The 26,308-nt window shown below is 42.8% G+C and overlaps 1 protein-coding gene across 1 annotated transcript in view; it reads left to right on the top strand.

The window, feature by feature from the left end:
* Positions 1–3,370, top strand: part of LOC133538177 (uncharacterized) — a 5,381-nt gene extending 2,011 nt beyond the window's left edge. Inside the window, exons 1-2 of the mRNA XM_061879543.1 lie at positions 1–2,707; positions 3,178–3,370. The exon at positions 1–2,707 is cut by the window's left edge and continues 2,011 nt beyond it. Coding sequence (XP_061735527.1) covers positions 1–2,610 — 2,610 coding nt within the window. The 3' untranslated portion in view covers positions 2,611–2,707; positions 3,178–3,370. The remainder of the gene's footprint in view (positions 2,708–3,177) is intronic.
* Positions 3,371–26,308: the final 22,938 nt, after the last annotated feature.

The following is a 26,308-nucleotide window of genomic DNA, read 5'->3' as shown; positions in this document are numbered from 1 at the left end:
TTGAGAACATCCCATGGAGCAGAGTCTGGGCATTTTGGAGTTAAGAAAACCTACCGACGTCTTTTGGAACATTTTTACTGGCCACGGATGAAACGCCATGTATCTAGATTTGTCAAAGCATGTCATGTTTGCCAGGTTGCGAAACAGAGTACTCCCATTAAACCTGCACCACTTCAACCTATTCCGTCTGTTGGCACACCATTTGAGCATCTCATTATTGATTGTGTAGGTCCACTACCCCCTTCGAAATCTGGTTGTGTGTACCTCTTTACCATCATGTGCCAGGCCACTCGGTATCCAGCAGCGTATGCCTTGAGAACAATTACCACAAGGTCAATATTGAAATGTTTGTCTAAATTCATTTCTGTCTTTGGCATTCCGAAGGTAATTCAGAGCGACAGAGGGTCTAACTTTACCTCCAGAACATTTGCTGCAGCGTTGAAGTCGATGCAGGTGAAGCACAATTTGAGCAGCGCGTATCACGCACAGAGTCAGGGGGCATTGGAGCGCTGGCATGCCACGTTGAAGTCTCTCTTGCGCGCTTACTGTGTTGAGATGCGGAGAGATTGGGAGGAGGCGTTGCCATGGCTCTTGTTGTCTGCGCGTGGTGTAGTTCAAGAAAGCACTGGTTTTAGTCCAAATGACCTAGTCTTTGGCCACAAAGTCCGGACCTCACTGTCTGTTTTAAATGCCAATCTGGATCTGCAGAACACTCCCGTCAGTTTCACTGAGTATGTAGATGGTTTTCGTCGTAGGCTGTTGCTTGCATGGAAAGAAGCAACCGAGCATTTGACTAAAGCTCAGGTGAAAATGAAGCTGCGTTATGACCGTAAAGCGAAGATCAGAGTTTTCAATCCAGGTGATCAAGTTTTAGCTTTGCTGCCCATTCCGGGGTCACCATTTACAGCAAAATACTCTGGTCCATTTACGGTTATGAGCCAAGTGTCAGATCTCAATTATTTACTGTCAACTCCTGATCGTAAACGATCACAGCAACTGTGTCATGTGAATTTACTCAAGCCTTACCACTCTGCAGGTTCCGACAAGGCGGGTGGGATTGCTGCGAGTCCAGTGGGTCTAGCCGTTGGGGTTGGGGAACCGCTCAACTGGCCGGAGGTGGCAGCTTGGGATGAAGTGCGCGCACCTGATGATTCAGTGTTACACGGGCGCTTAGATAATACTCAGCAGTTAAAGGAGCTAGATAGTCTCCTCGGTCATTTAAGTGAGGTACAGCGTAAACAGTTGTCGGATTTGATTTTTGAGTTTTTGCCTTTGTTTTCCGACACTCCAACCTGTACCACACTAATTGAACATGACATTGACACACAGGGGGCCCGCCCAATACGACAAAGATTTTATCGAGTGGCTCCCGATAAACAGAAGAGTATGGAGGACAGTGTGCAGTATCTGCTTGATCATGGTCTCGCCAAGCCATCTTACTCCAGTTGGGCATCGCCATGTCTACTGGTGAAAAAGTCAGATAACACCTATAGATTCTGTACGGATTATAGGAAAGTAAATGCTGTGACTAGACCAGATTCTTTTCCATTGCCACGTATCGAGGACTGTGTGGATCAGGTTGGGAGTGCTCGTTATGTCAGCAAATTTGATTTATTGAAAGGTTACTATCAAGTGCCTTTGACGCAGAGAGCGCAGGAGATATCTGCATTCATTACCTCTTCCGGTTTGTACTCGTATACTCGAATGAGCTTCGGTTTGCGGAATGCTCCTGCAACCTTCCAACGGCTCATGAATAGGGTCGTTGGGGGGCTGCAGGGGTGCTCGGTTTATTTGGACGACGCCGTTTGTCATTCAGACAGTTGGGACGAACATTTGGCTCGCATTCGAGCGCTTTTCCAGAGGTTGGTGGCAGCAAACCTCACAGTAAATTTAGCGAAATGCGAGTTTGCGCGTGCCACAGTCGTCTATTTGGGTAAAGTAGTCGGCCAGGGGATGGTGCGGCCCGTTAACGCAAAGGTGGCAGCTATTGATAATTTCCCTGTGCCGGCGACGAAGAAAGAACTTATGCGCTTTTTGGGTATGATCGGGTACTACCGCAATTTTTGCTGCAATTTTTCAACTGTTGTATCTCCTCTGACCAATTTGTTGAAGGGTGGCGCCAAATTCATTTGGTCGGAGGAGTGTCAGCAGGCTTTCCAGAATGCAAAGCTTTTGTTAACATCAGCTCCGGTCCTGGCTGCACCCAAACTGGATCTGCCATTCCAGCTGCAGGTGGATGCAAGCCAGGTGGGAGCAGGTGCGGTCCTCCTGCAGGCTGATGATGATGGAGTAGCCAGACCGGTTTGCTATTTTTCAAAAAAATTCAACAAATACCAATTTAATTATTCAGTGATTGAAAAGGAAGCATTAGCATTGATTTGGGCATTGCAACACTTTGAAGTCTATGTGGGAGGGGGTCTCCATCCAATTGTGGTCTACTCAGATCACAACCCTCTCACTTTTCTACAGTCTTTCAAAGGGTCCACCAACCAGCGCCTGTTGCGCTGGGCACTGTTTCTGCAGCCATTCCACCTGTTGATCCGCCATATTCGCGGGGTGGAAAATGTAATGGCTGATGCGCTCTCTCGGGCTCTGGACCAGGAGGTCTAATCATCTCCACTCACTCCTAACCTGCGGTTTTTCTCTGTTTCCCTTAAAGGTCGCTGTCCGGGTACCAGGATTTGCTGGGTGCAGGGAAGGTCGGAGGGTAAGGAGGGTGTTTGGGATGGTTTGGGTTCTGGTTGGTCTGGGGTGGAGGGGAGGTGCGTCATTGGGACTAGAATATAGCTACTGGGGCTACTGTAGGTTTTGGTTTTCTATTTTTTGATGGTGCTTCAGAGACCCAGTTAACACGGGTCTCTGTTTTTAAGGGGGGGGATGTCATGCCCGGCTCTGCCGGTTAGTGTTTGGGGCACTTTGGTCCTCCGACCCGCAGGGGGAGCTGTCGGTTGCTGCCGGTTAGTGTTTGGGGCACTTTGGTCCTCCGACCCGCAGGTGGAGCTGTCGGTTGCTGCCGGTTAGTGTTTGGGGCACTTTGGTCCTCCGACCCGCAGGTGGAGCTGGTCTGTGAAGACGTGCAACATCTCAGAGGGCTGCTGATTGGGCGGCCTATAAAAGGCCTCCCATCAGCATGCTCTCTCTCTCATGCTCTCTCTCTTTCTCTCTCTCGTCCCACAGGCACATTCGTTTGGTGACCGTATGGTCACGGCAACGACGGCCGGGATTAGCACCACACTAACACCCTTTTGGACAACACTCATTTACTGATACATTCCTTGGTTAATTCACATTACTGATCACTGATACATGTTGTAAAATAAAAGATCTGTTGGCTAAAATGTACAAATCGGTGTGGTCTCCCTTAATGTTACAGCCACTAACAAGCCAGTGGTTGTGACAATATATATATATGTATATATATATATATATGCTTCCTCCCACTTCCAAAGACATGCACCTGGGGATAGGTTGATTGGCAACACTAAATTGGCCCTAGTGTGTGAATGTGAGGGTGAATGTTGTCTGTCTATCTGTGTTGGCCCTGCGATGAGGTGGAGACTTGTCCAGGATGTACACTGCCTTCCACCCGATTGTAGCTTAGATAGGCACCAGCGCCCCCCACAACCCAAAGGGAATAAGTGATAGAAAATGGATTTGTGTATGTATGTATGTATATATATATATATATGTATGTGTGTGTGTGTGTGTGTGTATATATATATATGTATATATATATCCATCCATCCATTTTCTACCGCTTATTCCCTTTTGGGGTTAGCTACAATCGGGCGGAAGGTGGGGTACACCCTGGACAAGTCACCACCTCATCAGAATTTTTCCAAGATGGCGGCGCCCGTACGGGCTGCAACATTGCGGAGCTGCTGCTAAAGATGGAACATTTGGCAGAAATACCGGACAATTCCACAAACTTTATGGCTGGCTCGCATCGTGGTCACTCCGTGATCACGTACGACCGCCAGACACTTCTGGATGTGGACATATCGGGCCGTTTTGGACTGATAGACGCTTGCGTGCTAGACTTGCTAACTAGCATGGGAATCCGTCGGCGGCTACATCCAGCGGCCTGTGAAGCAGGGGAGTACAGTAGCAGCGGGGGCCGTCTACGGAGCAGACGCCAGCGGGGTGATCGGAAACGCGGATGTCGAGCGGGGCTAAAAACAAAGCAGAAGGCTAATCCCCACAGAACACCACTTCCCTCCACCCTGCAGACGGATTTAGATGAAAGATGCGAGACTACTGGTCTGGGTAAGGAGTCAGTTAAATTAGAACACGTTTTTTCTGCTTTGAGTGTTTCAGAGTTGGACATGTGTTCTACTGAGGTGGCTAACTATGATGCGTGCAGTTTATCAAAGCAACAAACAAACAATCGGAAAATCCCCGTTACTGAGGTGGCTAACCATGATGCGTGCAGTTTATCAAAACAACAATCAAACAATCGGAAAATTCCTGTCGTATCAATTCGTAGATATGGTCGTAACTATACTAAATGCACTGGGCATAATAAACACAACATTATTAATATTGCTACTACGGATAATTTGATCAAAAACTCCATAAAACAGCCCACAACCTATAATATAGGTTTTTTAAACATAAGATCATTGTCTCCCAAAACGTTGTTAGTTAATGATATTATCAGAGACAACAATCTTAACGTCATCGGTCTCAGCGAAACCTGGCTTAAACCAAACGACTTTTTTGCGCTAAATGAGGCATGTCCTCCTAACTTTACACATGCGCATATTGCCCGTCCGCTTAAAAGGGGTGGGGGGGTCGCACTAATATACAACGAAAACTTTAACCTTAGTCCTAACATAAATAATAAATATAAATCGTTTGAGGTGCTTACTATGAAGTCTGCCACACCGCTGCCTCTACACCTGGCTGTTATCTACCGCCCCCCAGGGCCCTATTCGGACTTTATCAATGAATTCTCAGAGTTCGTTGCTGATCTAGTGACACACGCCGATAATATAATCATAATGGGGGACTTTAATATCCATATGAATACCCCATCGGACCCACCGTGCGTAGCGCTCCAGACTATAATTGATAGCTGTGGTCTCACACAAATAATAAATGAACCCACGCATCGCAACGGTAATACGATAGACCTAGTGCTTGTCAGGGGTATCACCGCTTCCAAAGTTACGATACTCCCGTATACTAAAGTATTGTCCGATCATTACCTTATAAAATTCGAGGTTCAGACGCATGTTCGTCAAACTAATAATAATAATAACTGCTATAGCAGCCGCAACATTAATACACAACGACAACTCTTGCTGACCTACTGCCCTCGGTAATGGCATCATTCCCAAAGTCTGTGGGCTCTATTGATAACCTCACTAACAACTTTAACGACGCCCTGCGCGAAACCATTGATAACATAGCACCGCTAAAGTTAAAAAAGGCTCCAAAAAAGCGCACCCCGTGGTTTACAGAAGAAACTAGAGCTCAGAAATTATTATGTAGAAAGCTGGAACGCAAATGGCGCACGACTAAACTTGAGGTGCACCATCAAGCATTTAGTGATGGTTTAATAACTTATAAATGCATGCTTACCTTAGCTAAAGCTAATTATTACTCAAATCTCATCCACCGTAATAAAAACGATCCTAAATTTTTGTTTAGTACGGTAGCATCGCTAACCCAACAAGGGACTCCTTCCAGTAGCTCCACCCACTCAGCTGATGACTTTATGCAATTCTTTAGTAAGAAAATTGAAGTCATTAGAAAGGAGATTAAAGACAATGCGTCCCAGCTACAACGGGGTTCTATTAACACTGACACGATGGTATATACGGCGGATACTGCCCTCCAAAATAGTTTCTCTCGTTTTGAGGAAATAACATTAGAGGAATTGTTACAACGTGTAAATGGAATAAAACAAACAACATGTTTACTTGACCCTCTTCCTGGGAAACTAATCAAGGAGCTCTTTGTATTATTAGGTCCATCAGTGCTAAATATTATAAACTTATCACTTTCCTCGGGCACTGTTCCCCTAGCATTCAAAAAAGCGGTTATTCATCCTCTTCTTAAAAGACCTAACCTCGATCCTGACCTCATGGTAAACTACCGACCGGTGTCTCACCTTCCCTTTATTTCAAAAATCCTCGAAAAAATTGTTGCGGAGCAGTTAAATGAACACTTAGCGTCTAACAATCTATGTGAAACCTTTCAATCCGGTTTCAGGGCAAATCACTCCCCGGAGACAGCCCTCGCAAAAATGACTAATGATCTATTGCTAACGATGGATTCTGATGCGTCATCTATGTTGCTGCTCCTCGATCTTAGCGCTGCTTTCGATACTGTCGATCATAATATTTTATTAGAACGTATCAAAACACGAATTGGTATGTCAGACTTAGCCCTGTCTTGGTTTAACTCTTATCTTACTGATAGGATGCAGTGTGTCTCCCATAACAATGTGACCTCGGACTACGTTAAGGTAACGTGTGGAGTTCCCCAGGGTTCGGTCCTTGGCCCTGCACTCTTCAGCATCTACATGCTGCCGCTAGGTGACATCATACGCAAATACGGTGTTAGCTTTCACTGTTATGCTGATGACACCCAACTCTACATGCCCCTAAAGCTGACCAACACGCCGGACTGTAGTCAGCTGGAGGCGTGTCTTAATGAAATTAAACAATGGATGTCCGCTAACTTTTTGCAACTCAACGCCAAAAAAACGGAAATGCTGATTATCGGTCCTGCTAGACACCGAACTCTATTTAATAATACAACTCTAACATTTGACAACCAAACAATTAAACAAGGCGACACGGTAAAGAATCTGGGTATTATCTTCGACCCAACTCTCTCCTTTGAGGCACACATTAAAAGCGTTACTAAAACGGCCTTCTTTCATCTCCGCAAGATCATTATCCATGCGTTTGTTACGTCTCGCCTCGATTACTGTAACGTATTATTTTCGGGTCTCCCCATGTCTAGCATTAAAAGATTACAGTTGGTACAAAATGCGGCTGCTAGACTTTTGACAAGAACAAGAAAGTTTGATCACATTACGCCTGTACTGGCTCACCTGCACTGGCTTCCTGTGCACTTAAGATGTGACTTTAAAGTTTTACTACTTACGTATAAAATACTACACGGTCTAGCTCCATCCTATCTTGCCGATTGTATTGTACCATATGTCCCGGCAAGAAATCTGCGTTCAAAGGACTCCGGCTTATTAGTGATCCCCAAAGCCCAAAAAAAGTCTGCGGGCTGTAGAGCTTTTTCATTTCGGGCTCCAGTACTCTGGAATGCCCTCCCGGTAACAGTTCGAGATGCTACCTCAGTAGAAGCATTTAAGTCTCACCTTAAAACTCATTTGTATGCTCTAGCCTTTAAATAGACTCCCTTTTTAGACCAGTTGATCTGCCGTTTATTTTCTTTTTCTTCTATGTCCCACTCTCCTTGGTGGAGGGAGTCCGGTCCGATCCGGTGGCCATGTACTGCTCGCCTGTGTATCGGCTGGGGACATCTCTGCGCTGCTGATCAGCCTCCTCTTGGAATGGTTTCCTGCTGGCTCCGCTGTGAACGGGACTCTCGCTGCTGTGTTGGATCCGCTCTGGACTGGACTCTCGCGACTGTGTTGGATCCATTATGGATTGATCTTTCACAGTATCATGTTCTCATAGTCATCATTGTCACCGACGTCCCACTGGGTGTGAGTTTTCCTTGCCCTTATGTGGGCCTACCGAGGATGTCGTAGTGGTTTGTGCAGCCCTTTGAGACACTAGTGATTTAGGGCTATATAAGTAAACATTGATTGATTGATTGATTGCAGGGCCAACACAGATAGACGGACAACATTCACACTCACATTCACACACTAGGGCCAATTTAGTGTTGCCAATCAACCTATCCCCAGGTGCATGTCTTTGGAATATATATATATATATATATATATATATATATATGTATATATATATATATATATATATATATATATATATATATATATATATATATATATATGTGTGTGTGTGTGTGTGTGTGTGTGTGTGTGTGTGTGTGTGTGTATATATATGTGTGTGTGTGTGTGTGTGTCTATATATATATGTGTGTGTATATATATATATATATATATATATTTGTGTGTATATATATATATATATGTGTGTGTGTATATGTATGCGTATGAATGTGTATATGTATATGTGTGTATATATGTGTATGTATGCATGTATGTATATATATGTATATATATATGTATGTTTGTATATATATATATGTGTGTGTATAACAATGTATATATATGTGTGTATATGTATATATTTGTATATATATATACAGTATGTATATGTATATATCCATTCATCGATTTTTCTACCGCTTATCTCTTTGGGGTCGCGGGGGGCGCCGGTGCCTATCTCAGCTACAATCGGGCGGAAGGCGGTATACACCCTGGACAAGTCGCCACCTAATGGCAGGGCCAACACAGATAGACAGACAACATTCACACTCACATTCACACACTAGGGCCAATTTAGTGTTGCCAATCAACCTATCCACAGGTGCATGTCTTTGGAAGTGGGAGGAAGCCGGAGTACCCGGAGGGAACCCAGGCATTCACGGGGAGAACATGCAAACTCCACACAGAAAGATACCGAGCCCGGGATTGAACCTAGGACTACTCAGGACCTTCGTATTGTGAAGCAGACGCACTAACCCCTCTGCCACCGTGAAGCCCTATGTATATATATATATATATATATATATATATATATATATATATATATGTATGTATATATATATAATATGTATAATATGTAAATACATATAGTGAAAAAAATAATTACGGTAAATAATAGAAAAAAAGCAATAAATAAAACAAAACAACACTATCCTCTTCCAGGAAGTAGTCATTTTGGAACTACTAAACTCCATGGCGACCATTCATGTTTCTTCCCCGTAAAACACTGTTTTGTCCGTCAAGTCCAACTAACAACCGAGTTCCTCGGGGTCAAGAGACGCGTGTTCTCATGGCCATCACGCCGCCACTCGGCCGCGGCCAGCGAGTGTTTGGGAGTGCGTGCGGGATATTTATGAGGCGTGACTTCAGCTGGAGGTAAATCACGCTCAGTGCAGTCGATCCTGATGCATGCTGACAGGAAGTCAAGAGGAGGACGACTGGGACACTTGACTTGCAGTGCATTCCTTCTACTGCTCTTTTTTTTTTAACTCGTGGATTGAGTGAGTGTTTTCCCGCACAGGAAATTGCAAGAAAATTGTGCTTCAGAGTCCTGCTCATAAATCAAGACTACGTACCAAAAAGCACTACTTTTTTTTTTTTTTTAACTTTCCTATTAAATTTACTTTCATTTGATTTATTGTCGTCATTATTTTTGACCAATTTATTTTCTTTATTCAGTCCTTCCAGAACTTCCCAGGCTTTTTCTACCTTTTTTATCGCGGCCTAAAAATGGCTTTTTCAAAATGTTACATTTTGATTTTTTTTTCAAAAAAACTTGTGATTTTATGAAATTGTTCCTGTTATTTGAAATGTTTGTTGTTTTAACCTGAAAAAGCACAGGATTCCAACAAGTATTGCATTGATCTTTTACTCGTTTTATAGCACGCAGACTTAAAGGCCTACTGAAACCCACTACTACCGACCACGCAGTCTGATAGTTTATATATCAATGATGAAATATTAACATTGCAACACATGCCAAAACAGCCTTTTAAGTTTACTAAATTGCAATTTTAAATTTCCCGGGAGTTTCTTGTTGAAAACGTCGCGGAATGATGATGTGTACGCGTGACGTCACATTAGCGCTGCGCACACACACAGCTAAAAGTCGTCTGCTTTAACGGCATAATTACACAGTATTTTGGACATCTGTGTTGCTGAATCTTTTGCAATTTGTTCAATTAATAATGGAGAAGTCAAAGTAGAAAGATGGAGTTGGGAAGCTTTAGCCTTTAGCCACACAAACACACGGTTATTCCTTGTTTAAAATTCCCGGAGCTGAAACTTTACTATGGATCAGAGCGGTCAAGCGAACATGGATACCGACCAAATGTCAACCACCAGTTTTCGGTGAGAAAATTGTGGTAAAAAGTCGCCACTTTCCGGAGATCAGCTGAGCTTGTGCCGTCCATACAGCTGCCGTCGACTTCCATCAGACACTGGCCTCAAGACACCAATGGATACACCCTTCCGACTATCGGGTACTGTTAAACTCACTAAAACACTAGCAACACAATAGAAAGATAAGGGATTTACCAGAATTATCCTAGTATATGTGTCTAAAAACATCTGAATCCGTCCCAAGGCAATCGCGTTTTTTTTTTAACTTGATTTTTTTTTTTTTTTTTTTTTTTTTCTATTCCATCGCTATCAATATCCTCAAACACAAATCTTTCATCCTCGCTCAAATTAATGGGAAAATTGTCGTTTTCTCGGTCCGAATAGCTGTTTTTGTTGGAGGCTCCCATTAAAAACAATGTGAGGATGTGAGGAGCCATCAACGAGTGACGTCATCGTCTGCGACTTTCGGTAAAGGCAAGGCTTTTCTGTTAGCGACCAAAAGTTGCGAACTTTATCGTGGATGTTCTCTACTAAATCCTTTCAGCAAAAATATGGCAATATCGCGAAATGATCAAGTATGACACATAGAATGGACCTGCTATCCCTGTTTAAATAAGAAAATCTCATTTCAGTAGGCCTTTTAAGGGTAGCACTTTGAGATTTGTTGCAGGAATGTAAAGTGCAATTCAAATAAAATGATTATAAAAGTAGACACAAGATGGCAGTAAAAGCACAAATACTCAGTGCGCCTTGTCAAATGTTGTAATTCATTATTACTAAATATAGTCATAATGTGTCAGCTGCAGACATTATCCATGTTTGTTTTACCACGTGAAAAGTGTTTGTCTTAAAACAGGCCTGTCCAGACTTTTGCAAATAAAAGATCCAAGCATGCAGGGGCCATTTTGATATTTTTCCTTTTCAAAACAAATACAATATATAGATTTGTTCCAGTATAGATCCAGTATGGCCGCAACAATAAAAATGTGTAATATAAGTAATAATATATATATATTTTTTAGGGGTGGGCAAATTAATGCGTTAATTACGAGTTAACTCATCAATCTATTAACGCCGACAATTATTTTATCGCACATTTGCGTATGTTGTTTACATGCTTTTATTTTGTTAACGCTTTTTCTTAACAAGATGGCGGCGCCTGGACAGGCTTCGGCGTCGAGGGGCTCTTGGTAAAGATGGAACATTTGGCAAAAATACCGGACAATTCTGCAAATTTCATGGCTGGCTTACAGCGTGGTCACTCCGGGATCACTTACGACCGCCAGACAATTCTGAATGTGGACAGATTGGGCCGTTTTGGACTGAATGACGCGTGCTTGCTAGACAGGCTAGCTAGCATGGGAATACTTTGCCGGCTACATCCAGCGGCCTGTGAAGCAGCGGAGTATATGTGTTGTCTGTCTATTTATGAATAATGCAGACGAGGAGTGTTGGCTGAGTTCTTAACGTTTGCTTTCAGAGCGTGCATATCACAACATACAAGATGCCGTCATGGCGCATGCTCGTCACTCCTGTTGCATGCTGGGTAGGGTAGTTCTTTTTTTCCCTGGCTCATAACATCACAATATAGTACCATGTATATGCGTTCAAGCACCAAGCAAACAATCGGAAAACTCCCATCATATCAATTCCTAGATATGGTCATAATTATTTTAAGTGCACTACGCAGAATAAACACAACATTATTAATATTGCTACTATGGATAATTTGATCAAAAATTCCCTAAAACAGCCCACTACCTATAATATAGTTTTTTTAAACATAAGATCCCTGATAAAAAAAAAATGTTTCTGCTGTTACCTCAGAAATTGCCTGTTCAGATGTTAGATTGTGGTTCAGAGATTTGTATGTAGATTATATTTATTTTCCATAACAAACAAGATAACTTAAATACCCTGGCAGTGGCAATAAGCTTAAATGTTTGTATTTACATTTTTTGAGTTGATTTTCATAAAATATGCTATTTAACTGCTACTGTTTAACAAGGACTGATTTAAATTGTGTTTGCACAACAAATGTTTTGGCGCTTTTGTTCATGTGGGAGAATATTCCAATAGAGGTGCACTACACACTACTTTTGAATTCATTATTGGTCTTTGCGTATACAATGCAGTTAATCACGATTAATCGGAGAAATAGCGCGATTAACTTCGATTAAAATTTCTAATCGTTTCCCAGCCCTAATATTTATTTTTGTCAATTCTTAAATTTCTATTATAATTTCAGATCTAGGGCTTCACGGTGGCAGAGGGGTTAGTGCGTCTGCCTCACATTACGAAGGACCTGAGTAGTCCTAGGTTCAATCCCGGGCTCGGGATCTTTCTGTGTGGAGTTTGCATGTCCTCCATGTGAATGTGTGGGTTCCCTCCGGGTACTCTGGCTTCCTCCCACCTCCAAAGACATGCACCTGGGGATAGGTTGATTGGCAACACTAAATTGGCCATAGTGTGTGAATGTGAGTGTGAATGTTGTCTGCGATGAGGTGGTGACTTGTCCAGGGTGATCCCCTTCTTCCGCCCGATTGTAGCTGAGATAGGCACCAGCGCCCTACGTGACCCCATAGGGAATAAGCGGTAGAAAATGGATGGATGGATGAAATTTCAAATCTATCTGTTGTTATAAAGTTTTATTTTTATTTATTTTTCTATTATGCTTTATGCCCCTTTTTTTTTTTTTTTTTTATAATTTAATGTATATCATTTATTCCCACCCAATATTTTCAGAACAGAATATTTGATGTGAAGTAGTTGGAGACTTAAATAGGTCAATAATTCATCAAATTAATTTTAATTCATTATTATTTTTTGAGCAATGACAGTTAAAAAAAAAAAACACTAATGATTTGATATCTAAAAAGGTCCGACTTTTAAAAGTGTTAAAAATAAGTCATACATTATTTTTCAATTCTTTATTTTCGACACTTAAATCTCCAGATTAATTTCAGATCTATCCATTGATTATAAGTTTTTATTTTAGTTAATTGTTTTTTTTATTTTATGCCATTTCTGTCATTAAAAACTTATTTTTTTATGGCATAAACCCAAAATATGCGATATCCCCCCTCCCCCCAAAATTTCTAAACAGAATATTTGATTATTTATTTGATTATATAATTATTATTTGTATTTGATTAATTGGAGCCTTAGATATGTCAATAATTCATATTAAAAACATTTATTTTGATTGATTATTTTTTTTTAGCAATGACAGTTTAAAAAACCCCAACTATAATTATTTGGAATGCCCAGTGATAAGATGGCGACTTGTCCAGGGTGTATACCGCCTTCCGCCCGATTGTAGCTGAGAGGCACCAGCGCCCCCTGCGACCCCAAACGGAATAAGCGGTAGGAAATGGATGGATGGATTCTTTGGAATATAGAAGGATCTCACTCATAAAAGTGTTAAAAATAATTCATACATTATTTTATTTATTTTACTTTCAACGCTTGTATCTCAAAATCAATTATCTGTTGATTATAAGTCTTTGTTGTTATTATATGCAATTTTTTTCATTTAAAAAAAAAACGTTTCTATGGCAAAAACACAAAACATATTCTAAGTCAGTGGTTCTCAACCTTTTTTCAGTGATGTACCCCCTGTGAACATCTTTTTAATTCAAGTACCCTTTAATCAGAGCAAATGTAACGATCTGTCACTTACTTTCTGATAGTTTTTCGTGTTTTGTACTTTGTTTCCTGTTCAGTGCTCTTATTTTGTCATACTTCCTGTTTACTCCGCTGAGCACTGTTTTTGTCACACTCGCCGTTGATTGGCAGCGGTCCTCAGCTGCGGTCAATCAACAGGTCTATTTATGTTTCACTCGAGCACTCCTCAGTGCTCGAAGTTAAACCTATGTTGGGAACATCTCCATGCAAGACTGCTTTCTGTTTATATCTTTTACTTTGATGAAATTAAAATCATCTTACCTGCTTTCTGCGCTCCTGGATTTTTGCATACTTGAGGTCACACAACTGCAGCCATGCGACATCCCAACAGTAACTTCGAGCCAGAAAATTGTGACCTCGCGAGAATCCCTGTCGGCAATCCTCAGCCGACGTTCTGGACCGCACAATTCCTGGAGGACTTGAAGGCCAGGTTTGTGCGGTCCCAGCCTACAGACGCGGACCCTCTCCCCGCGGCAACGCCACCGGCTTCGGCTCTCCGACCGGCGCGTCCGCCACTTCCTGCATGCCTCGCGGCTCCCGCGGCAACGCTACCGGCTACGGCTCTCCGACCGGCGCGTCCTCCGCCGCCATCCTTCCTCTCGGCAACGCTGCCGGCTACGGCTCACCGACCGGCGCGCCCGCCTCCTCCTTCACGTCTCGCGGCTCCTGCGGCTCCGTCGCCGACTGCGGCTCTCCGACCGGCACGTCCGCCGCCGCCATCCTTCCCGTCGTCTGCTGAGCTGCTTCTCCCTGCTCCTACGCAGCTTCCAGCGGCTGCTCCCCGGCTGCTCTTTTTGCCAGCTCCCGCTCTCTTTTTTGGTTCGCCGAGAGCTCCAGTGGAGCCCACAGTGAGGTCGCTTTTGTCCTCCTGCTGGGACTCGGCACGGGACGTGTCTTCGTCCCTCCTCCTGGTCCCCTCCCGCCCGTCCCTGGTTTTCGCACCGGGGGACTCCGACGAGCAGGCACGTTTTCCCGCATGTGTGAACGGTGTCTGGCAGCCACCTAGTGGAGGGGGGCCCACTATACACTGCGGTGCAGCCAGGCACACACCGCTGTCATCCCCGCCAGCATCTCCTTCCACGGAGACATCTACGTCCCTGGCGGGCTTTCGCCTAGCCCCAACGCCGGCTCCACGCCGAGCCCCAACGCCGGCTCCACGCCGAGCCCCAACGCCGGCTCCACGCCGAGCCCCAACGCCGGCTCCACGCCGAGCCCCAACGCCGGCTCCACGCCGAGCCCCAACGCCGGCTCCACGCCGAGCCCCAACGCCGGCTCCACGCCGAGCCCCAACGCCGCCAAGAGCAGCACCACGCCGGGCTTCGTCACCGCCGGCATCCGCTATTCCTCGGCCAGCATTTGCTGCTCCTCGCCCGGCGTCATCTGCCGCTTTCACGCCGCCGATGACATCTGCAACAATCACGCCTCCGATGACGCCTGCCGCTTCAACGCCGCCGATGACGTCTGCCGCTTTCACGCCGCCGATGACGTCTGCCGCTTTCACGCCGCCGATGACGTCTGCCGCTTTCACGCCGCCGATGACGTCTGCCGCTTTCACGCCGCCGATGACGTCTGCCGCTTTCACGCCGCCGATGACGTCTGCCGCTTTCACGCCGCCGATGACGTCTGCCGCTTTCACGCCGCCGATGACGTCTGCCGCTTTCACGCCGCCGATGACGTCTGCCGCTTCCACGCCGCCGATGACGTCTGCCGCTTCCACGCCGCCGATGACGTCTGCCGCTTCCACGCCGCCGATGACGTCTGCCGCTTCCACGCCGCCGATGACGTCTGCCGCTTCCACGCCGCCGATGACGTCTGCCGCTTCCACGCCGCCGATGACGTCTGCCGCTTTCACGCCGCCGATGACGTCTGCCGCTTTCACGCCGCCGATGACGTCTGCCGCTTTCACGCCGCCGATGACGTCTGCCGCTTTCACGCCGCCGATGACGTCTGCCGCTTCCACGCCGCCGATGACGTCTGCCGCTTCCACGCCGCCGATGACGTCTGCCGCTTCCACGCCGCCGATGACGTCTGCCGCTTCCACGCCGCCGATGACGTCTGCCGCTTCCACGCCGCCGATGACGTCTGCCGCTTCCACGCCGCCGATGACGTCTGCCGCTTCCACGCCGCCGATGACGTCTGCCGCTTCCACGCCGCTGATGACGTCTGCCGCTTCCACGCCGTTGATGACGTCTGCCGCTTCCACGCCGTTGATGACGTCTGCCGCTTCCACGCCGTTGATGACGTCTGCCGCTTCCACGCCGGCACCAACATCGGCTCCTCAGCCGCCTCCTGCAGAGGTATCTGTTTTGGCTGCAGCCCCCGCCGCTTTGTCTGCTGTCTCCGGGCCTGCTTCAGCGCGCCCGCCTCCACGTCAGCCGCGGATGTGGCCGTGCCCTGGGCGTCCTCCTCGCGGGATGCACTCGTCTCTTTTTCGGCCAATGATGTGGCTGTTCCGTGGCCGCCCGCCCCGCCAGTTCCAGCGGCGCTCTACGCGCCGTCGCCACCTGACTTTCCCTCGCTGGCTGCGGGGACACGAGGTTTGGCGACCTTCCACCAAATCCTCCTTCCATCCTCCCTTACTTTGTGGACATTTTTTTCCATTTTTTCTTTTCCAGGGAACATCTGGTATCTGTTCCTTGAGGGGGAGGTCCTGTAACGATCTGTCACTTACTTTCTGATAGTTTTTCGTGTTTTGTACTTTGTTTCCTGTTCAGTGCTCTTATTTTGTCATACTTCCTGTTTACTCCGCTGAGCACTGTTTTTGTCACACTCGCCGTTGATTGGCAGCGGTCCTCAGCTGCGGTCAATCAACAGGTCTATTTATGTTTCACTCGAGCACTCCTCAGTGCTCGAAGTTAAACCTATGTTGGGAACATCTCCATGCAAGACTGCTTTCTGTTTATATCTTTTACTTTGATGAAATTAAAATCATCTTACCTGCTTTCTGCGCTCCTGGATTTTTGCATACTTGAGGTCACACAACTGCAGCCATGCGACATCCCAACAGCAAAGCATTTTTGGTTGAAAAAAAAGAGATAAAGAAGTAAAATATAGCACTATGTCATCAGTTTCTGATTTATTAAATTGTATAACAGTGCAAAATATTGCACATTTGTGGTAATCTTTCTTGAACTATTTGTAAAAAAAAGATATAAAAACAACTAAAAACTTGTTTAAAAATAAACAAGTGATTCAATTATAAATAAAGATTTCTACACATAGAAGTAATCATCAACTTAAAGTGCCCTCTTTGGGGATTGTAATAGAGATCCATCTGGATTCATCAACTTAATTGTAAACATTTCTTCACAAAAAACGAAATCTTCAACATCAATATTTATGGAACATGTCCACAAAAAATCTAGCTGTCAACACTGAATATTGCATTGTCGTATTTCTTTTCACAGTTTATGAACTTACATTCATATTTTGTTGAAGTATCATTCTATATATATATTTATAAAGGATTTTTTAATTGTTACTATTTTTAGAATATTTAAAAAAAATCTCACGTACCCCTTGGCATACCTTCAAGTACCCCCAGGGGTACGCGTACCCCCATTTGAGCACCACTGTTCTAAGTAATTGGAACCTTAAATAGGTCAATAATTCCTAACAACATTGATTTTGATTCATTATTTTTTTAGCAATGTCAGTTAAAAAAACCACTAATTGCTGGGGATCTACAAAACTACAAAAGTAAACATTTAAAAAATAAGTCATACATACTTTTTTATTTTTTTCCGTTCGGCGCTTAAATTTCAAGATCAACTTCAGATCTGTCGATTATAAGGTGTCATTTTAATTTATTGTAACGCAGGTGTCAAATACATTTGCGGAGACTATTAGGCTCTTGCCTTTCTATTTACTCTTTGCGCACTTCTTAGTCACGTGACCACCGCAGTCCAATCGGCTGTAGGTGTATGCCGGTGGCCGGAGGTGACTGGTATGCTCTTGCTCTAGTTACCCTTTGGCAACTCGGCGCACTCCTCCCTTGTCACGTGACCGCCGCGGTCCAATTAGTGGTGCTTATAAGCCGATAGCAGGAACTAGCCGGGAGTCAGGACATAAGAGGGGATCGATTGCATTTCTGCTCGAGGTAGGTTTTAAACCTCGTTTTCACCTGAAATATTGTGCTGGCTGTTTTTAAACTACTTGCGTATTTTGTAACTTTATAGAGCCGACTTCCAGCGCCGGATTCTTTGTCATTAAGCTGTGATTGACTGTAGAAGCTGAGTTGGTGAGTCCATATTAATGACAATAGCACTTTAAGCATTCATCTTTATTAATTGCAACAGTCTTTGTGGCATATTCTCAATCATCCATATAAAAGATTTATGACTTAAACTAATGATCACATTTGTGTATTGAATGTACTTTTATGTGTTTAGATCTTAAGCACATTTAGTGCACTGACTGCTTTGTACAGGTCATAATTATGCTGCTAATGGTTATTTTAGCATTTTATTGCATATTGTGACTCTATGTTTATTGATTTATATTGTACAATATTGAGGAAAGAACTAGGAATTATTGAATATTTATTATGAATACTTGATAATATATTATGAATACTTGATGGTATATTATTGGACAATATATTATGAATACTAGATAACGCAATTTAGTGTTATTTAATGAAGATTATTTGTGTACACATGGATTTATAAGAATAGTTCTGGCTCTTATACAGGCCAGGCTTCTCTCTTTGATGGCGAGCTAAGGAAAATAATCACCTAGTCCAAGGATCGGTTTTGGAAGATTCCAGCCAGGAACCTCACCACCTGCTCTGTCTGGGCTGGTAGGAGGCTCTCGAGCCAACCCTTTACAATTCTCACTTTACCTGCAGCACATGGACTGTACTGCCATCCTTTTTTTCCAAGAACTATTATCTGAACTGAGATTTAAACAAGATCCAGAGACACTGATTAGTTTAAATGGAATCTTATATATGTTTATAGTTCTTGTGTTTTTCACTTTAAATTGCTTTCATGGTGAATGGCCATTCAACTCATTGTGTGTGTATTAGAGATGCGCAGATAGGCAATTATATCATCCGCATCACCAAAGTCGCCGTCCACCGGAACTAACATTTTATCAGGACCGTAATCGCCCGCTGAAATACATCAGAGGTTGTCCGCCTTTACCACTCACAGAGCTTTTTAAACCTGTTTCACAGAGTAATGATGACAATTGGAGCCGGTAACGTTCCCGCGACCATCCAATAGCGTTCATCCTGATTACAAGAATATGGGCGTGCTGTGAAGCCATCGCCTTAGACACCTTCAACAACATGGACGAACAGATTGTTGGTCCGGCAACATGTTGTGTGCAGCTTCCACAATTACACGTTCAAGATTATAAAGGCATACTGGGTGATACAGAGTACACTGATGGTTGTGATATAAACAACTTTAACACTTACTAATATGCGCCACGCTGTGAAGCCACACCCAACAAGATTGACAAACACATTTCGGGAGAACATTCTCACAGTAACCAAACATAAACGGTGGCGGGGTTGCTGCTAGCGGGGTGTATAAAATAATCAGGATGTAACATGAATACAAAGGATTATGGGTATTTGTTGTGTTGCGTTTATGTTATGTTACTGTGAGGATGTTCTCCCGAAATGTGTTTGTCGTTCTTAATTGGTGTGGCTTCACAGCGTGGCGCATATTACTAAGAGTGTTAAAATTGTTTATATCACAACCATTAGTGTACTCTGTGTCACCCAGTATGCCTTGCAGTCGTGTGCATGTTGCTGCGGAAGCCACACACAACATGATGCTGGACTGACATGCAGGTCGTACATGTTGTAGTAGGCGACATAGCCAATGGCTTCATAGCACGCGCCAATACTTATTATCTGGGTGTCTACCGGCAGTCATACAGGAGAATAATAGTGTCTTTTAAGGGTCTTAAATGGCACTTTGAATGGCTAAGGATACCGATCACAGAACCATGCATATCAAATATTTCCGGAAGGTTCAACTGCCACCCGCCTGAATCTAATTAAAATCTATTTTTTCGTCATGTCAACCGCCCGACCCGCGGTTTATCCGCGGATGAGACCGCAAACCGCGCATCTCTAGTGTGTATATACTGTATCTGCTGTCCATCACTAATTCACTAATACAGTTCTCTCAACCTTTTTTCAGTGATGTACCCCCGTGAACATTTTTTTTAATGCAAGTACCCCCTAATCAGAGCAAAGCATTTTTGTTTGGAAAAAAAAGAAATAAATAAGTAAAATACAGCACAATGTTATCAGTTTTTGATTTATTAAATTGTATAACAGTGCAAAATATTGGTCATTTGCAGTGGTCTTTCTTGAACTATTTGGAAAAAAATATATAACAATAACTGAAAACTTGTTGAAACTTGTTGCATTATTTTTTCACAGTTTATGAACTTACATTCATATTTTGTTGAAGTATTATTCAATAAATATATTTATAAAGGATTTTTGAATTGTTGCTATTTTTAGAATAATTAGAAAAAAATCTCACGTACCCCTTGGCATACCTTCAGGTACCCCCAGGGGTACGCGTACCCCCATTTGAGAACCACTGCTCTAATACACGGTGCCAACCAAACTACAATTCAAGCTCTGCCTCTCTCTACAAGTTGAAACTAGTCTTCTGTTCCTAGCCCATAACACCCCATGTATATATTTATTGCATTGATTTGTAGCACGTATAGGTTACATTATTGTTTGTTTATTTTATGTCTTTTTTGTCAATAAAAACTTAGTTTTGTATTGCAAAAACATAAAATATTTCATCCCCCCCAAAAAAATTCAAAGTGTAATATTCGATGTGAAGTCATTTGAGCCTCAAATATGTCAATAATTCATAACATCATTTATTTTGATTCACTATTTTTTAAGCAATGACACAGAGTTGAAAAAAAATCCCACTATAATTCTTGAGGATCTAAAAGGGTCCCACTCATAAGTGTCATACATTATTTTTAATTTTTTTACTTTCAATGCTTTTATCTCAAGGTCAACTTCAAGTATATCTGTTGATTATAAGTTTTTATTGTTAATATTTTTATGCCATTTTTGTCATTAAAAAATAAGAGACATTTATGGCAAAAACACTAAATACACAATTCCCCCCACCCCTCCCCCCCAAAATTTAAAGTGTAATATTTGATGTGAAGTAATTGGAGCCATAAATAGGTCAATAATTCATAACATTGATTTTGATCCATCAATATTCAATGTTCAAATCCAGGCTCGGGATCTTTCTGTGTGGAGTTTGCATGTTCTCCCCGTGAATGCGTGGGTTCCCTCCGGGTACTCCGGCTTCCTCCCACCTCCAAAGACATGCACCTGGGGATAGGTTGATTGGCAACACTAAATTGGCCCTAGTGTGTGAATGTGAGTGTGAATGTTGTGTGTCTATCTGTGTTGGCCCTGCGATGAGGTGGCGACTTGTCCAGGGTGTACCCCGCCTTCCGCCCGATTCCCAAAAGGGAATAAGCGGTAGAAAATGGATGGATGGACAGTTAGAACAAAAAATATATATTTGTTGGGGATCCAAAAGGGTCCCACTTTTAAAAGTCTTAAAAGTAACTCATACATTATTTTTTATTTTTTTACATTCAGCATTCAAATCTCAAGATCAATTTCAGATCTGTCGATTTTAAGGTTTAATTTTATTTTATTGTTTGTTTATTTTATACCATTAGTATCACTAAAAACTTTGTTTTTGTGGCAAAAACACAAAATATGCAATATTTCCCCCCAAAAAATGTTTCAAAGTGTAATATTTGATGTGAAGTAATTGAAGCCTTAAATAGGTCAATAATTCATAACATTTATTTTGATTCATTATTATTTTTTGAACAATGACCGTTTAAAAAAAAAAAAAAAAAATCCTTGAGGATCCAAAAGGGCCCCACTCATAGAAGTATTAAAAATAAATCATACATTATTTATTTATTTATTTACTTTCAAAGTCTTTAGCTCAACTTCAGATCTATCTGTCGATTAAATGGTTGTTGTTTTTTTTAATTTTTTTTTTTTTTTAATGTGTTTGTTTTATGCCCTTTTTGTCAAAGAAAACTTTTTTTTTTTTTTTTTAATGGCAAACACACAAAATATGCACTATTTTCCCCAAAATATAATTCAAGGTGTAAAGGCCTACTGAAATGAGATTTTCTTATTTAAACGGGGATAGCAGGTCCATCTATGTGCCATACTTGATAATTTCGCGATATTGCCATATTTTTGCTGAAAGGATTTAGTAGAGAACATCCACGATAAAGTTCGCAACTTTCGGTACTAAGAGAAAAGCTTTGACTCTTCTGGAAGTCGCAGACAATGACGTCACATGTTTAATGGCTCCTCATATATTCACATTGTTTTTAATGGGAGCCTCCAACAAAAAGTGCTATTCGGACCGAGAAAACGACAATTTCCCAATTAATTTGAGCGAGGATGAAAGATTTGTGTTTGAGGATATTGATAGCGACGGACTAGAAGGAAGAAAAAAAAAACGCGATTGCATTGGGACGGATTCCGATGTTTTTAGACACATTTACTAGGATAATTCTGGGAAATCACTTATCTTTCTATTGTGTTCCTAGTGTTTTAATGAGTTAAATAGTACCTGATAGTCAGAAGGGTGTCTTGACGTGCAGTGTCTCAGGGAAGTCGACGGCAGCTATGGACGGCACAAGCTTAGCTTTTCTCCGGTAAGAACTGACTTTTTAACCACAATTTTCTCACCGAAACCTGCTGGTTGACATTCGGTAGATCCATGTTCTCTTAACCGAGCTCTGATCCATAGTAAAGTTTCACCTCCAGGAATTTTAAACAAGGAATCACCGTGTGTTTGTGTGGCTAAAGGCTAAAGCTTCCCAACTCCATCTTTCTACTGTGACTTCTCCAATATTAATTGAACCAATTGCAAAAGATTCAGCAACGCAGATCTCCAAAAAACTGTATAATTATGCCGTTAAAGCAGACTACATTTACCTGTGTGTGTGCGCAGCGCTCATACTTCCTAAAAACCTGTGACGTCTTGTGTACACGTCATCATTACACAACGTTTCGAAGACCAAACTCCCGGGAAATTTAAAATTGTAATTTAGTAAACTAAAAAGGCCGTATTGGCATGTGTTGCAATGTTAATATTTCATCATTGATATATAAACTATCAGACTGCGTGGTGGGTAGTAGTGGGTTTCAGTAGGCCTTTAATATATGATGTAAAGTAATTGGAGCCTTAAATAGGTTAATAATTCTTAACATACAATTGTGGTTCCTCATTTTTTGAGCAATGACAGTTTCAAAAAAGATCTCTTGCGCTCATTTTTGTTGGTAAACAAGAGACGAGCATTTATCATCACACTTCAACATCTCTAACATGTACATGGTACCTCTTTGCTAGGTCAGCATTGCAAATGAAAATATGTTCCTGTTTTTAGGGGTGAAAAAATTCAACAATAAATCTATAAATACATGTCAACGTGGAAGTAAATGCTTATAGACTACATTACCCTGAAGGCTAAGTGCTATAGACAGGAACAGGAAGTAAAATACATTTCAAAACAGCCCCCGCATGCTTTGATTTTTTTTTTAGTTTGCGGCTCAGGAGCGGAAAAGTACAGACACCCCTGGTGTGCACCGTGAAGAATAAAAGTGTGTTTTTCATTTTTATTCTGGAAGTGCTAGTCAACTAAAAATGTAACAAGATAAAGTTCCTACTAATAACACTAATCATAATCTTAAACACATGGTGTGGAATTTTAGTGTGAATTTTTTTTGGGTGCCCACAATAATAATGAAGTTAAGGTCATGATGCAGTAAGTTAAATGATGCGGACACGTTTGTTGCTGGATACTTTCCAATATGCCTTAGAGACTTTGTATGTAAGTAATATGTAACTATAATTTTTTGATACTAGTTTGTATTGACTTTATTGTTCAGTGATTATTACTTATGTTTAGCTTGTGCGCTTAGCTGTTGTGTAGCTGTTAGCTCCTGCAGCCTCTGGCCTAGCATGTTTACCATTTGTAAATTGCTTTAGTAAAATAGAAGCAATTGTGTGCTTATTGGAGGACATTTAGATGTTAACTGTCCAGCTTTGTAAAATAAATACTCTGCAGGACCGCTTTATTGCACATGATATCACACACAAGTAAACAGGCTGCAGGACGGCTTGTATCGCACATGATATCACACACAAGTAAACAAGTTTCGGGATGGCTTGTATCGCACATGATATCACACACAATTAAACACTCTGCAGGATCACCTTTATTGCTCATGATATCACACAAAAGTAAACACGCTGCAGGACGGCTTGTATCGCACATGATATCACACACAACTACTGTAAACACCCTGCAGGACTGCTTTTATCGCACCTGATATCACACACACAAGTAAACACACTGCAGGACGGCTTGTATCGCACATGATATTGCTGGTATTTCACGTAGATATCACACCCAAATAAACACTTTGCATGACTGCTTGTATCGCACATGATATCACACACAAGTAAAAATGCTGCAGGACGACTTGTATCGCACATGATATCACAGGTGATATCACACAAGTAAACACTCTGCGGGACTGCTTGTATCACACATGATATGACTCACAAGTAACCACCCTGCAGGACTGCTTGTATCGCACGTGATATCACTCACAAGTAACCACCCTGCAGGACTGCTTGTATCACACGTGATATCACACACAAACACTCTGCGGGACGGGTTGTATCGCACATGATGTGACACACAAGTAAATACGCTGCAGGTCGGCTTGTATCGCACATATCGCATGTGATATCCCACAAGTAAACACTCTGCAGGACGGTTTGTATCGCACATGATATCACACACAACTACTGTAAACACCCTGCAGGACTGCTTTTATCGTACCTGATATGACACACACAAGTAAACACACTGCAGGACGGCTTGTATCGCACATGATATTGCTGGTATTTCACGTAGATATCACACCCAAATAAACACTTTGCATGACTGCTTGTATCGCACATGATATCACACACAAGTAAAAATGCTGCAGGACGACTTGTATCGCACATGATATCACAGGTGATATCACACAAGTAAACACTCTGCGGGACTGCTTGTATCACACATGATATGACTCACAAGTAACCACCCTGCAGGACTGCTTGTATCGCACGTGATATCACTCACAAGTAACCACCCTGCAGGACTGCTTGTATCACACGTGATATCACACACAAACACTCTGCGGGACGGGTTGTATCGCACATGATGTGACACACAAGTAAATACGCTGCAGGTCGGCTTGTATCGCACATATCGCATGTGATATCCCACAAGTAAACACTCTGCAGGACGGTTTGTATCGCACATGATATCACACACAACTACTGTAAACACCCTGCAGGACTGCTTTTATCGTACCTGATATGACACACACAAGTAAACACACTGCAGGACGGCTTGTACAGCACATGATATCACACACAAGTAAACAAGTTTCCGGATGGTTTGTATCGCACATGATATCACACACAATTAAACACTGCAGGATCACTTGTATTGCTCATGATATCACACAAAAGTAAACACGCGCAGGACGGCTTGTATCGCACATGATATCGCACACAACTACTGTAAACACCCTGCAGGACTGCTTTTATCGCACCTGATATCACACACAAGTAAACACTCTGCGGGACTGCTTGTATCTCATATGATATGACACAAAAGTAAACACGCTGCATGACTGCTTGTATCGCACATGATATTACACACAAGTAAACACGCTGCAGGACAGCTTGTATCGCACATGATATCACACACAAGTAACCACCCTGGAGGACTGCTTGTATTGCACATATCACACACAAGTAACCACCCTGCAGGATGACTTGTATCGCACATAATATCACAGGTGATATCACACAAGTAAACACTCTGCGGGACTGATTGTATCACACATGATATCAATCACAAGTAAACACGCTGCAGGACGGCTTGTATCGCACATGATATCACACACAAGTAACTACCTTGCAGGACGGCTTGTATCGCACATGATATCGCATGTGATATCACACAAGTAAACACTCTGCGGGACTGCTTGTATCGCACATGATATGACTCACAAGTAACCACCCTGCAGGACTGCTTGTATCGCACGTGATATCACACACAAGTAACCACCCTGCAGGACTGCTTGTATCACACGTGATATCACACACAAACACTCTGCGGTACGGGTTGTATCGTACATGATGTGACACACAAGTAAACACGCTGCAAGTCGGCTTGTATCGCACATATCGCATGTGATATCCCACAAGTAAACACTCTGCGGGACTGCTTGTATCGCACATGATATGACTCACAAGTAAACACATTGCGGGACGGCTTGAATTGCACATGATATCACACACAAGTGACCACCCTGCAGGACTGCTTGTATCGCACGTGATATCACACACAAGTAACCACCCTGCAGGACTGGTTGTATCACACATGATATCACACACAAACACTGCGGGACGGCTTGAATCGCAC

Source organism: Nerophis ophidion, linkage group LG19 (genome assembly GCF_033978795.1).
Source record: "Nerophis ophidion isolate RoL-2023_Sa linkage group LG19, RoL_Noph_v1.0, whole genome shotgun sequence".
Classification (NCBI taxonomy): domain Eukaryota; kingdom Metazoa; phylum Chordata; class Actinopteri; order Syngnathiformes; family Syngnathidae; genus Nerophis; species Nerophis ophidion.
This window is presented reverse-complemented; position numbering and strand designations above follow the sequence as displayed.